The sequence below is a fragment of the Nesoenas mayeri genome (assembly GCF_963082525.1).
Source record: "Nesoenas mayeri genome assembly, chromosome: 3".
NCBI classification, from domain to species: Eukaryota; Metazoa; Chordata; class Aves; order Columbiformes; family Columbidae; genus Nesoenas; species Nesoenas mayeri.
In genome coordinates this window covers 98,800,886-98,815,276 of record NC_137544.1, presented here as the reverse complement: position 1 = coordinate 98,815,276, position 14,391 = coordinate 98,800,886, and the positions used below count along the sequence as shown (strand labels likewise).

General features: G+C 39.3%; 1 protein-coding gene across 3 annotated transcripts in view; it reads left to right on the top strand.

The window, feature by feature from the left end:
* Window positions 1-456: 456 nt before the first annotated feature.
* ESRRG (estrogen related receptor gamma) overlaps window positions 457-14,391 on the top strand; it is a gene marked incomplete at its 5' end in the record, with an annotated part of 369,448 nt that continues 355,513 nt past the window's right edge. For all 3 annotated transcript variants that reach the window (XM_080340928.1, XM_080340926.1, XM_080340927.1), the window contains one exon: window positions 457-554. In XM_080340928.1, coding sequence (XP_080197054.1) covers window positions 457-554 — 98 coding nt within the window. The remainder of the gene's footprint in view (window positions 555-14,391) is intronic.

Here is a 14,391-nt window from a genome sequence, read left to right as displayed (position 1 = left end):
AAAGCAAAAATATATTGTGGCGAATTCTGCAGTTAACAGTCATGACACAGTCAAAACCTCCTATTACAGCGAGGGAGACTTGCTTGTGTCACGACTGCCTAGGATGCAGGATTTCAGAGCAGCGTTAATAAAAATAATACAGTAAATATACAGTTCCAAAAGTCCTGCAGGACATGCAGCAAACACCGGTGATTCGAACTGGGTGAAGTTGTCAAAGGTTGCTTTGCTCTCCAGAGCCTGGCAGTAGCTCCTCTGAAATGTGATGCCATTGGTTTTCAGCAAAGGTTTCTTTCTGCAGGGCTGCAAACAGAGATCAGCTGCTACTGTGTATACACAACTAGGGAGCAAATCAAGGAGCGTATTTAAGCAGCCTTTTTAACCCTGAGACTTTCCAAGATTTCTTCTTCACGCAGGAAGTTTCCTTTATTTTGTCAGCTGTAGCACTTTGCTCATGTAATGAGATCAGAGCTAGGATCACTGCTGCACAGTAGAAAGACTTCCTTAAGACATTTGTCCTTGAAACTGCACCAAACTCTTGGAAGAACCCAGAACCTGTAAGTATGTATGATATAGGCAACAATAGCACGGCGCAAAGCTGCAATCAACCATTATACAATATCCGATTAGCAGGGCAGAAGGGATTCTTTTTTTTCGGATGTTATGTTACATTCATTTTCAGTTTGTTCTAAGGAAACAAATCAATTCGGGCTTCTGATACAGTGACTTTGCAGTAGATGAGCTAGTAGTAATATGTTTGATTTAACTATTTGTTGCTCTCATGTAGCTTGTGGGACAAGGATTGTAGCCATCAAATTATAGAGAACTTTTCATATGTTTTTAGGCATTTTAAAGGATTTGGGGGTCCATCTTGCAAATAAGTTATTGCTTTGCTTTTTGATTTTGGCAACCCCACCCTACGCCAAACTATAAATAACAGAGCAAATGGAATTAGTGCGTATTGTCCTAAGGTACCAATAAAATATATTTGTTTGCAGGCTTAATTTAGTCATTAACAATGTTGCACTGTTTGGGGTGGTTTTTGTCTTAATTGAATTCTACTCAGGGCTGTCTATTTTGTGTTTTACTATCTCGTCTGTGTCTGTTTAAGTTACTTTGCCGGGACTGCAGTCTGGTTAAACCTGTATTTAAGCACTATTTATATTCTGAGCACATTTCTGGTAAAATAACTGTTTGAGATTTTTTTTTTCTAAAGCTTTAAACAGTATAGTTTTATTAGCAGTGAGCACTAGAGAAGGCACAATATGGATGAATGTCAGACGTAGACCACATAACCTAAGTCATCTGTGCACTAAGTCTGATCTGAACATGCCCACTTTTGCGAACGCAACTAATAAAAGCCTTGAGCTCCCTTTCAATAAATTTTTCATACACAATGATACTTCTGTTTATCAGATTAATTTCTCCCAGGTTAGCCTGATTGATAGCTGGATTGTGGTTTCTTAAGAGCTTTCTCCATGAAACCCCACCGAAGAGCTGCATTCCATTTAACCAGTGAATGTAAAAACTGGTAACCATGGATTCAGCCACCACTAACTGTCGAGAGCAATGACTTGTTGTAAACAATACAAATGAGCCAGGATAGCAGAAGCAACCAGACATGAAATGATTTTAATAGAAATTACGGTAAAGGTCATGTGATACTGTATCGGCATGAATGCAGCGTTAAAGGGAAAGTATTTCAGTTTTTCAGGTTTGATTTAAATTGCACATCTCCGCTGGCTTCACATTTGCGTAAGAGCCCCAGAAAGGAAAATTAAGCAGTTCTTTGGAAATGCCTCTGCTTAATTGCATGTTGTGACTTAGGCCCGGATCCTGAAAATGTAGGAATAACACTAATCAGTGGGATTATTCGCGCACTTAAAATTAAGTATTTGTATAAGGGTTTGTAGGATCAAGGCCTTTCTAGGTAAGTTAGTACGGAAAAAAAATTATATTCTAAGGAAATAATAACCTGTCACTAAAGATAAATCATGGAAATGCAAGCTTTGCTACTGTTGTGTGCTTGCTTTGGAGATTTTTGCTTGCTTGTTTCGATAACATAAAAACAAGTTATATTTATCCCTTTGTTTTCAAATGTTATGACTTCCATTTCTCATCCACCATTCCTCAGATCCTCTCCCTAATTTATAGTGTCTCTTTTGGAGAACTGGTAAACCATAGTGTCAGCTATTATAATACAGCGTGATGATAGGCACATGCAGATCGCATGAGTGGTCGTGTGTCCTATCTCAGGAATTTCCATCCCTCCAAAATCTTTGCTGACTCCCAGCTGTCACATGGCTGTCACTCACAAATTCTAACCATAACCAAATCCTCCTCCCTGGGCATGCGCTCACCAAACCTCTCTCTATGTAGACGTAGACGCAGGCACAAATGTCCCTGCTTAAGCACTTTCTCTGCGTAAATGGGTCTCTCCCCCAAGGCTGCTGCATTCCACTAATGCTTCTCCCTTCATTTGTTCCTGGGTGCTACTTCCCTGCTGTGCCCGGGCTGTTTGTGCTCTGCAAGGAGGAACCTGGAATAGGAAGAGTAGGCAGTAAGAAATGCAGACAAAAATAACTTTGCATGTTATTTAATATAACAATTCAAACTGGGGTGAATCCAAATTCACAACTTCCATGGCCACCTAAACATCTCCAAAAAAAATTAACCCTTACCGTTCTGTACACAGCACTGTCACCTTGAAGTGTACTGCCTTACTGTTTTGTGTATTTACTTGTCATAACATTTATATTATTTGGGAAACTTAGGTTATAAGAGTCCTAGAGTGCACCTTTGCTTATTTCTCTATTTCTAGGTTATTTCTGTATTTCGTAAGTGTCACATACATCTATGTTGTTTTATCAGTAATCATGATTTATATATTTTTCAACCAGAAGTATTTCAGACAATTCCTCATCAATCTGTTACAGCTGACCAGTGTCTGTCAAGCACAGGTTGCAACTAAAATGCTTATGTAGATACAGGACAAATCCTGCTTTCCCTATTCTTCTGAGCTGCTTTGACAGACCGAGGGGGCGATTGCTTGTGTGAGTCGGGAAGGTAATATTTAGCTTATACATAGATTAAACAGCAGGCAAAAATAGACTGACTTCTGCTGAAAATAAATAATTTTGAGAAGTTAAAGGAAAGCACTTGAATAGGAATATTTGAAGAAGAAAATATGCCAAATTGCAAAATATTTTCTGTTGCTTGTCTGTGTCAGTGTTGAGAGTGCTTTGGAGTACTCTGTAAATCAGACTTATAAATATATTAACACTTTACCAAGACGGAAAAGGTGGCTGGACAGAAAAGATACAACCTTGACTTTGCGTATGTATCCTGGGACGAATCCAGAACTGAAAGCAAAATGCAGGTGAAAGCACAGTGAGACTCGAGACCAATATGCAAATAAATTAGGGAAACCTCACTGGTCTCCTTATCATGAGCTCATTATGAAAGATTAGTAATTCCTACACCCCTTGAAAGCCAGGTTGGGGACATTTGAATCATTGTGCCTGGCAGAAGAAACCAGGTGTCAATCTGGAGAGATAATGCAATGTTCAGGAAGGAAGGATCGCACCCTGCTCCCATGGACAATTTGCTCAAAGTATCTTCAGCATCTTTACGGTCTGTGACATACGTGCTTGTCTACTTTCCTGTATTTTGCATCAAATACTGATTTTGTAATGCAAAAGTTGCAGGGGTTAGTGGGTGAGCTGCTGGAACTTTGCCCATCTGCAGATAGGAAGAAATGGGAGGCCTGTCTCCTTGTTTCCATCAGAGTTTATAGAGCTCAGGTGCTCGTTGGTGGGTGGGCAGCTGCTGGAGATTTAGGCCAGAATTCTCATTTGGAGCAGAGCTCTTAGAATCCCCACAATAGAGATCTCAGTGTTTTGCCTAGAGAGGAATCTTGGTGTGTGCAGTCAGGCAAATGTTGCAGTGCATGGTTGGGGAACAGCAGAAATATTTACCATTAAAATAATTATTAATAATTAATGATATCTCCCTCATAAACACAGCAATATAGACTAATGATCAAAAGTTGCACTTTATGATTGTAATTCTAATCTACTACTTTTATGCAAGGACCGCTTTTGTCAATTAGATAATTTTAGGTATAGGCAGTCCTGTCAACTAAATTCAAGTGGTGTAAGTACAGTCAGTCTTGATATGGAGGTATCAGGTATAGAGAATATAGGGTGAACTGGTACCCCTGTCAACTCACACTTCATGGTTCAGAGCCAACAGCATTGCAGGTAAGTGAGAAATAAATTGGTAGCTTTTTGTTGGGTGGGCTCCCGGCTATCAGGAACTGGACTGAAACTACTTAATTTCATGGAGCATGGCAAACTAGTTGGTCACTGAATGACAGAATATTGTTCTTTGAATTATTAACCCTATGTAAGCATTACAGTGTTTTATAAATTCTTCTCCTTTCTAGTTTTACCTCTTAGCTGGTGTGGGTAAGTGAAGTTTTTTTCGAGGATTCCTCTAGTCGTTTTGTCTTTTGAACATTTGCAAATGTACTTCTTCCTGTGGGCTATTGAAGACCCATGATTTATGGATTATAATATTCTCCAGGTCAGCAAAACTGTCGTGGGTTCTAAAGACAGGACTGTGATCTCTATCAGCTGCATTAACTTTCCATTAACTTTCTATGACTAGAACGTGTCTTTGATTATTCTGCATTTTTCCTTTGTACAGAATAAGGTCGTTCTCTGTGTATTTTAGTTTTAACAGAACCAGACAGTCACTGACCATCAGCTTTTGCATGCATAGAATCTCTCCTTCTTGGCAAGGCTTTAAGGATTAGATGCCTTAAGTGGGACTTAAGTGGGATTTAGGCATTGAAAGACCAAACTGAGATCCTCGATATCCCTGCTGAACTGCCACCTAACCTTAGAAGTTGCCTAACCTGTGTAAGTGCCTACGTTTTCAATATCCAGCTTTCCCAGGTGGCCAAAGAGCTGCTTTGGATGTTCTCAAGCACTTCCATCCTGACAAGGTTGAGCCTCTTTGCTCCCATCTTTCCCCCCACATCCCAACAGACTCCTGAAGGCACGAGCTCCTCTTGAAAACTGGTTTTCTGTGTGTGATGTAGCTCACTTTTTCCACTTGTGTCCTTGACAGAAAGGACCCTCAAGTAGGTTTCTTTCAGGAGCAGCCTGGAAACTTTGAAAAAGATATCAAAACTAAGAACTTAGAGTATCACTGCTTAAACATATAGGTCCTAGAGAAGTGGGACTTAAGATGTGTGTGGCCTTCATCATCTCCTTCTGGCAACATTGGACAGTTCTCTGCTTGGCAATGGCCACTCGTGAATTTGCTGGCACTGTCAAGACATGGGGATAACTAACAGCTGAGGGTTCCATTGCAAGGGCAGAGCACCTGCAAGTTGGGTACTCAGATGCCAAATTATTATTGGTCCTAGAGTTTTTCTTGGAGAACTCAGACCCTGGTGTTTTGTAACAGCAGTTTTTGGGGGAAGTACTTTGGGGGACAAAGAATCTTTTGTGAGAACTCCCTTAAGGTTTCACCTGCCTCTGTGATATATGGTGGATTTTTTTTTATTTTATTTTTTTTTGAAAGCCAGACTTATTGGGGTGTTCTGTGTGTGCACCCAGAAATAATAATCACATTTTTAAGGCTTCAGTCTGAAGAATTTCTGGAGCTGTGGTTGGATTGATAGCTGTCTCGCTCTGTGAAGGCCAAAGCAAATAATGTCTTGTTAGTAGCTGAGTAAGTGGTCCTGTGCCATCACTTATTTCTCAGCTGTACTTGTGACATTTCGTGTGTTCTCAGCCATGTCTGTTGTTTGTTTAAATCCTGCTCAGTTCCTTGATTTATCAGCTTTCTGTAGACTTTTGTTCGAGTGGTCCCAAATGCTATCCTATTTCAAATAGATGAATCCTTATCAGCAAATAGCCTTTCATCAATAACTTTAACTCTTTCACATAACTCTGCGTACGTTCACTTTGACATTCTATTTTCTTTTTAAATATCAGATTTTTTAAAATATTAGAATCTTTTGTAGAGGCAGTATTTAGGGAATCTGTCAGAATTTCTCCTGAATCACTCCCTCTTTTTATGCAAAAATTGTACAGGCTTTTTTCTCACATTAATAGATAAGAGAATTTAAGATCTGTTTATTTATTTATTTCTTCTCCTGAAAGAGAACTTTTTCTTAGGGAATTCCTAGTTTTCTAATTTGTCAAAGATAGCAAGACCGCATGCAACCTTAATATAATTTATTGCTGCTTTTTATTTATGTGATTTATGTACATCTCTACAATCCTGAAAACAATACAGAACATAAACCATATTTGTATAGAGGTATAGCCTAGAAACTGTAAAAGCAAAAAAAGATATATGCTCTTTCAAAATTTACAAACTGCACTCATAAAAAGTCTATATATCGTGAATAAAATTAGCATGTTGTAACCAGTGCTATATGCGTTCCTTACAAAACCTAGCTGTGTTTATACTGAGGTAGCTAAAATTTGTAGGACTGTCTATGATAATGACATCTTAATAGCTAATAATATTATTCATGTATTTTTGAAACTGATGCAGGGAGATCAGAGAGTGTTTGTTATAAATTAACCTGTAACTTTCAATCCACTAACTTTGTGTTTTCAGAATAGCGTGCCTGAATTATTATACATTTATTTTGGTATTTTAATTCATACAAACATTGGCTCCTGAGCACATTTTTCATCATTTCATTTGTACTTTTGAATTATGTGTCACACAATCTCATTGTGGCATTTCAAGGACTAACAGTGTTAGGGGCAGTCTTGTGAGTATTCCCATCTTGCTGTTTTACCTCTTTTACTGCAGAAGATGTGCTCCTGGACATCCATGAAGACACTAACATGTTACACAGAGTGATAAAACCAAGCACAAAATATGTGTAGCACAATTAGGTGACATAAAGAAACCCATTGCTGGCCAGTTGCAGGAGGGAGCTGGTGTTGGGGGTGTTAAATCATCATACATAATGAATGTTTGACTATTGTATGGAACAAATTTCAGATATAGGAAGTTCAGCAAATATTGTGCCTTGGTTGTTGCCAGATCAGTTGCGTGCTTGCTAAATCCTATATACAGCGCTTCCGTTTGCTGGGTTACTCATTGAGCTTTTAATAGTCAACTTAATTTTAGTGAAGGTTCAGTTTAGTAACTCTCACAATTAGTGGAAAATATTGCCAGTATTCATCTGTTAAAGCATATTACATATGATATGTACATGCATGGTACGTGTGGCGGTAAAAGATAACAGATCGATCCTGATGGATCTCATCACGGCTAGCTTTTAAGGATAAATTACAGAAGCTTTTAATTATTGGGGGTAACCTTGCAGAAAATTGAATCTGGAGTTTGCATGTAGGAGGAAGTTTGGTCTCCCTTGCTCACCATCGCTTCCCAATACCGACAGTGGCTCTGTGTGCTGGGGTCCCTGGTCACCTGCCAGCCCGTGGGCTTGCACTGGTGACATGTTGCTGCTGAGCTGGGCTTAGAGCCATCGTAAAAAACAGAGGTCCTATTTTCAGGGCAAGCTTCTGAGCCTCATTCCGTGTTTTCACTTTGTCTCTCTAAAAGCAGCTGAGGTACAGGAGGTAAGTCTGCTGCTTGACTCTTTTAAGGCATTTTTAAGGGTTGGTTTATGGGCACGGGTAAAGGACAACAGGTGAGATTTTTTTTTTTCCTTCATATAAAATGGAGATATGACTTCAGCCAGCCAGATGGCATCCTGTGAAATGAGATTTTTGGGGCATTAACCATAACTAAGGGTTAACTTGGAAATGAAAAAAAGGTACAGCAACCAAATGCAGCAAGAGGGTGGTGTGGTGTTTGTTTGTTTTTTTCCTGAGTGAATAGATTAAAATGTATGCTTCTGGCTGATGTTCCTGGAAAATGAAGGCTCATATGTTCCCACAGGTGGGACACTACAGGACAGTTAGAACAGTGTCTTGCCCCTGTCAGCACTGTTCATGTCTGAACTAGGATTTCTCAGATCCATAAATATCCAAAGTGCATGTCTCTCTGACAATATAAGTAGAAATTGTAGAAGAGAGGAGGCACCAATGGCGTATACTGTCTTAATCGTAATTGCGCCCCTTGCTCAGAAGTAAATGCTGGTTGCTTCTGTGTGAAGTTGAGGAATGCATGTGCTGATCTAGTCTGTTGGGCTATAAGTCTCTGTTTTGAAATTGTCTTGTGTGTGCAGGGCCCTACCCCGGTTAGAAATACACTTAGAAAGTAAAGGTAATAATTTTTTTTTTGCCATAGAAACCTAATGTAGAAAAGGTGAGACTGGCGATAGGCTCCTGTTGAGTTAGGTGAAGAGCAGGCGGTAGAGAACTCTGATTTATAGGAGGATGTAGGTAAGTGAGGATCTTTGCATATGAAATAATTCTCCAGCTGTATGGAAAAGCACACAGGATAAAGTCCGGGCCTCACTGAGATCAGTAGAAATCAGTCTCGATATTGTTGTAGATTCTGTGTACTCCTGTGGTGCTCTTCTCACTGGTGACAGAAACCCCAGAACAGACTTCAGCAGAATCCTCACTATCTCGTTGGGTTTGATCTTTATAGAAAGGTATCACTGCTAGTAATATTACATAATTAAAAAATATTGCCAAAGGCAGGGGGTCTAAAGCTTTCTATTTTAGATTATGATGCTGTTATTTTGAGTAAGATCAGCATAGAAATTGAATTGTCTGTGGGGCTTTTTGCAAAGCAGGGCAAGAATGTTTTTATCCCCAGTTTTTCCAATTTTAGGAAACTAAGGATCAAGATTTTCTATGCTAATCATAAGAGACCTTGAAAAAGGAAAAATAGCAATACCTACCTTATAGGAGTATTTGTTTGTAAAGTACGTAACTCCTTGACTCCTTGTTTGTAAAGTATATAACTCCTTGACAGAAAGGAGCCATGAGAAATTCCAAACAGTTATTCCTTGGTGACAGAAGTCTGTATTTAGGCTTCTGGTAGTCTCCTTTATTTATAACAAAACCTTTGAATATAATTTCCAAGACGTTCAGCTATCAGAAACAACGTGATAATGAGGACAGAGGATAGGTCACGAGTCTGCAAATATGTGTGAGGAGATGATGAGCTTAACCTACCAGGTGAAAGAAACGTTAGTATAGCAGCTGCATGAACACTTCAAAGCATGCACCTAGTTTGCTGCACTAACTTAATTATCCCTGCTATAGATATGTTTGACAAACATATCTATAGCCCAGATACTGTTACTTCTCAGTGGGAAATAGCAGAAGCCTTCTGTTTGGTTGCCAGTTGACCGAATCCTTCCTTCTACTTCCTTGCATTACTTTTGTCAAGGACTTTCCATGGCTCTTTGCTCATTTTATGAACAGACATTTACCGCTTTCTCTCTAATGATGGAAAACATTGTAAGATGGGGAATGATACAGCCTGATGGGATGGGTGTAAAATGATTTTTTTTTAAGCAAATGTGATGAAGATTTAATCCTACTTGAATCAAATACTGCCTGAGCCAACCAAAAATAAGCTTTTGTCACTCATGCTGAATCAACCATATTCTGGTGTCAGCACTGTTTCTCAGCAAGCATCTTGCATCCTCCATGTAATACTACAGGGTGTTTTTGAGCATCCCAGCGTTGTTGACTTTATCTACAAACAGTGTGATCTGAAATGTAAAGAGGCATTTCCCATCGCACAGAAATGCAAGCCGGTGCCCTGTTCTTTGACACTAAAATGTGGCCTGCTGTTGGCAAGCTGTGGGCTTTAATAGGCAAAGACCGTGGGGAACTTTTCAGCTTTTTAGTCTTTCTGCTGCTGTAAAGTCTGTTACATGGGCAGGGTACAGTTTTTAAACGTGGTCATTTTTAATTCCTGTCCCTGGAGTCTGGCTGACAGATTGGGAGTGCAGAGGAGGGGAGTGGGCCGAAAAGACAAGCTGAAAACACAGGATGTATACATATGTTAAAATGAAGCAAAACAAAAAATAAAAGTATTTAGGTGAACAAAAAGGGCCTCTGTTTTAGGGCCTCTCTTAACGCCTGTTTTAGAAGGCCTGTTGTGAAAATAGCTTAAAAAGATGCTATATATGTCTCCTCTGAACTGAGTTTACTCGAAATCACTCATTAGCCAGCAGTTCTAACTGGAGAGGATGAAGATAAAATTTTGGTAGATTTTTTCCTTTTTTTTCTGAACAATACTATTTTCATTGCAAACCTTACAGGAAAAAAAAAAAAAGGCTTTGACATGCATTCTTTTTCATGCAGTTTATATTAGATACCTCCCTTGTTCAGAAGCCCATAGGCATTGATGAATGCTAAATATAATTTGTTCATCAAAGACTTCAAAATCAGAAATCTGCTTTTTGCTCTCCGTACTGATTTTGACAGGCCATGCCGAAAGTAGCACTGTGAGCTTTCCAAATTTTTATTTGTTCTGTGTTGGCCATTTGAATTTTGTTATGAAATCCTACTTCTGTGATCATTTCTGCAAGCTTGTTTCTTTTGGAGGAAAGTATTGACTTTTCCCTATTTCTAGCAAACTCTTCATGGTTTTCCCTTTGTTTCCTCTACCATAATAATTTTTATTTTGTCTTGATTGTTAAACCTGTTTTTTCCTTTATATGTGGAAGAGAATAAAAATTTAAAGAAGACACATATTTTGATTGTTGTTTGCTTTCCTACTGTAACTGAAAGGAGGATTGCATCTTACATGAAGCATTACTTAAGCATACAGTAGTCACTAGAGTAGCACAGGTGCATTGTGAGCTATTATTTTTAAACATAGTGTTTGAAATAAGGTGTTAAAAGGAATTGGTGTATAGAAAATTGAGGAAAAACTATTCCTTTGATCCACATATGCATCTTTCCATGTCAACTATAAGAGAAGTGTGCTCGTACCTGGAGGTAGTGATGTAGTCTAATGGAAAAAGCAAGTGCCTGGGAGTCAAAAGCTGTGGGTTGCATTCTGGCTCTTCCCCAGTCTGTACACCTTTGTAAAATATTTTGAGATTTCTGGATGAAAAGTTTTATAAAAGAGCTAAGTGTTATTTAAGCCTGCTCAGTTGGATAATAGGCTTTAGTCTGTATTATTTTCTGGTTGGTGTGTTACTTGAACAGAGTATGAAGCTGCTAGGAGAGCCTTTCCTTTTTGCACACTGACTCTTACCTTCAGCTTCCTTAATTTTTTTTTCCTTAGTCACATGTTGTTGGTTGGTAAAGCATACAGCAGCTACTGGTGCAACGAGGAAGTGCATAAATAGCGAATATATATTGAAAAACAACTAGTTTTTTGGATGCCTCTGGAAGACCACTGACCCTCTTGATGCATTGCTGTGGGGAGATGACAGGCACTCACCACCCTATGATTGTCCATGTAGTTGGTACTACTTTGGTGTCCTGCAATGTGCTCCCTATCCTGTTCTGCTAAAAGGTGATTCTGTCCTCTCTAACTGATGAGTAGCTTCAGAGCTCCATTGATGACTGATCTGTATTTATGGCTTTATTAGAACATGTGCCGCTGAAAAACATAACCTCTAGGACTTGCAAACTGCCACCATCACAGAAGGATCTTTCCTACTGTGCAATGTAAGGGCTGCAGCAGAACTATATTCTCTGACAGACTGTGCACAGAAGACCTGTATAGCAGCATGTGCTGCTCAAATGCTTGTTTTGCCCTTTCCTCTGGATGAGGGCAGCAGGTTGCATTTCTCCATATCAGTATGTAGTAGCTTGCTTAGTACAAGAAATCTGCAATGTAGCTGGAGAGGGTCTAAAAAAGGGTCTGTAACTGCAAGTGAAGATTTCTAAAAGCAGATCACTAATCTGGAAAACTTGTATGTATTGTGTTTAAAGAAAGTCTCTGAACTGTAAATGGATGGATGTTGGGAAGAGTAGTCTGGGGAGTTGTCACTATACGCTTGCCGCATGGCCTTTACTAAGCATCTGCTCTTTACCACTGTCCCTAGCAAGCCAATAAGCCTAAATGGCCCTTTAGTCTCACCTGCTGTGGCCATTCTCCTAGGTACAGGAGAACACAGATGACCGTGAATATGTATGTGTGTGTATATCTGAGTGGAGATTCACTGTGGAATATATAGCAGTGGAGACATTAACTACATCTCTTTATCATCCCTTTTCTGAGAGTTTATCTTAGAGGATTTTTGTGTGGTTCGTTTGTTTGTTTGTTTTCCCAATAGTGTTCGAAAGTGCTGTTGACTACTTTGCACTTGAGAATCAAGCAAATTCAACAGCTTGTTTCTCTCTCATTGTTCTTTGGGTATATTCTTCAGTGAGAACTTGAACTTCTGCAATTCTAGCCCTGTTTGTAATTTGGTGTGTATGGTAACCGGAATGCCTTTTATTATTTATTATTACTATTTTGTTTAATTTACTTCTTGGCTAGTTCACAGCTGTAAAAATAAGGCTGGGCTGTGACAAAAAGAGACCTAAACCTGATGTTAAATAAATAATCTTCTGTCACATCAGAAATGGAGACTGGACCCTTGCAGTTTTAATGTCTCACAGAGGGGGATGACACTTCCCTTTGGTGTGGAATGTGAATGTAGCCTTTGTGAATGGCAGAATACGATGTTATCTTGTGACATGTCCGTTTCACCCACTTGTTTTTAAGGGACTGTATCACCTTTGAAGCTTAGGAGCTTCTCCAAAGTATTATCTAGTTAATTCAAAAACAGAATTGTCTCTAAAATATCCTTGTCTAGAGTTTCTACAAAATCTATAGAGTCTTCATGCATGATGGATTTTTTTTTTTTAAATCAAGCACCTGCTTTCTTTGCCTAACTCAGTTATACAACAAGGTTGATTTTACAGTACTAAGATGTGAGCAATATATTCCATATGCCACCAAGCTTTGTAAAGAATCCTGATGATGACAGTTTCACAGCTGCTTAGAAATAGGCCAAGCCTTCCCCGTAAAGTCAGAGTAAGGAAAAGAATGTATATTCCATTGGGACTGGCCATGCATTCTCCCCAACTTCTTTCCTCTTGAAGGAAAATGCTGGCACTTCAGAACTATGTAACAACAGATGGTGGCAGAAACCAATTTCTATTGCAAAGCCATTTGGTCAGGAAGTATCAAAAAATGTTTTGGAATTGTGAAAATGAATTCTTGGCTGCTGGGCTACCAGCAGCCTACTAGGAATAAGACATGAAGCAACTGCTTTACAAACCCAAGAGTCTGCTTGACCCTAAAAGGGATGGCTTTGATCAAACATTTAGAAATTAAAACTTTTACATATGTAGTGTCTAGACTTCAGAAGTGTTATGTGTGTTATAAAAATCAGGTTCTTAATTTCTGGACCCTGATTGCTTGACCAACTACCAAGAAAGCAGCCTTCAAAATATGCAGAATGACCTCCAGCTGAGACAAGCTTAATATAGCTCCTACTGGCCTAGTCAGGTGGAACCTTCCCTTTTGGCTCGGCCGATTTGCTGCCCACAGACCATGAAAGTCCCAGGGCTCTGGTAACGTACAGGGACACAAAATTAATGCAGAAACAGCACAGGCCACTCTACTGATGTCTAGTGAGTCGTGTGTGTCCATGAGTTGCTGGACACAGCAGGTTCCTTTGGTCATGTCTGTAGCTGACCAAATGTGCCTCTTTGGAGAGCACTTTGGGAAATATAACATTTTTCTTTGTAGAAGTGCACCATAGATGTCTGTCTGTGCCATAACTCTCTGAAATAAACAGCAACACGTTTTTCCCTCCAGCATTTCCACTGCGAGTCTTAGCTGCTCATATAGCACCGTAACTTGAAAATGGTTTGAGAGAACTTTGCATAGATGTGGGGCATAAACAAGACTTGCCAAGCCATCTTGTTTTATCTATTCTGTTAGAAATGTATACCAAATTATACGGTAATGTCATGTCACCAGAAACACAGAGCAGATGGAAGTATCTTTCCACATATTGACTCATGTTACTCTGATGAAAGGAATTTGTTTCTCTCCTTCTGTCAAGCCTGCTAGCCTCTGGCAAAGGATGCAACCCTCAGCGAGGAGAACTTTACCAATAATGTTCAAGTGACCATCTGATTTAAATATATTATTATTGGCCGACAGAGTTGGTCTGCATTAACAACTGCTTGGAGTAGCCAGTGCTATTCGTTATGTTTGTGTAAGTGTAACTTAAACCAAGTAGTGTTACAGGTTGAGAAGACCCCATGGATTTAGCCCTTGAGGATATAAATATTCAGCTTCTATAAAGAAACCTTCAAGGGCCCAGTATTTGGGCCCTTTGGCAACTAAACCTAATAAAGCAAGTGCCAAGTCTCTGACCTGTACTTCTATATAGAAAAGTAACACCGTCCACAACACGGGTTGTAAGTGCTGTGTATTAGCTACCAAAAATACAGTTTG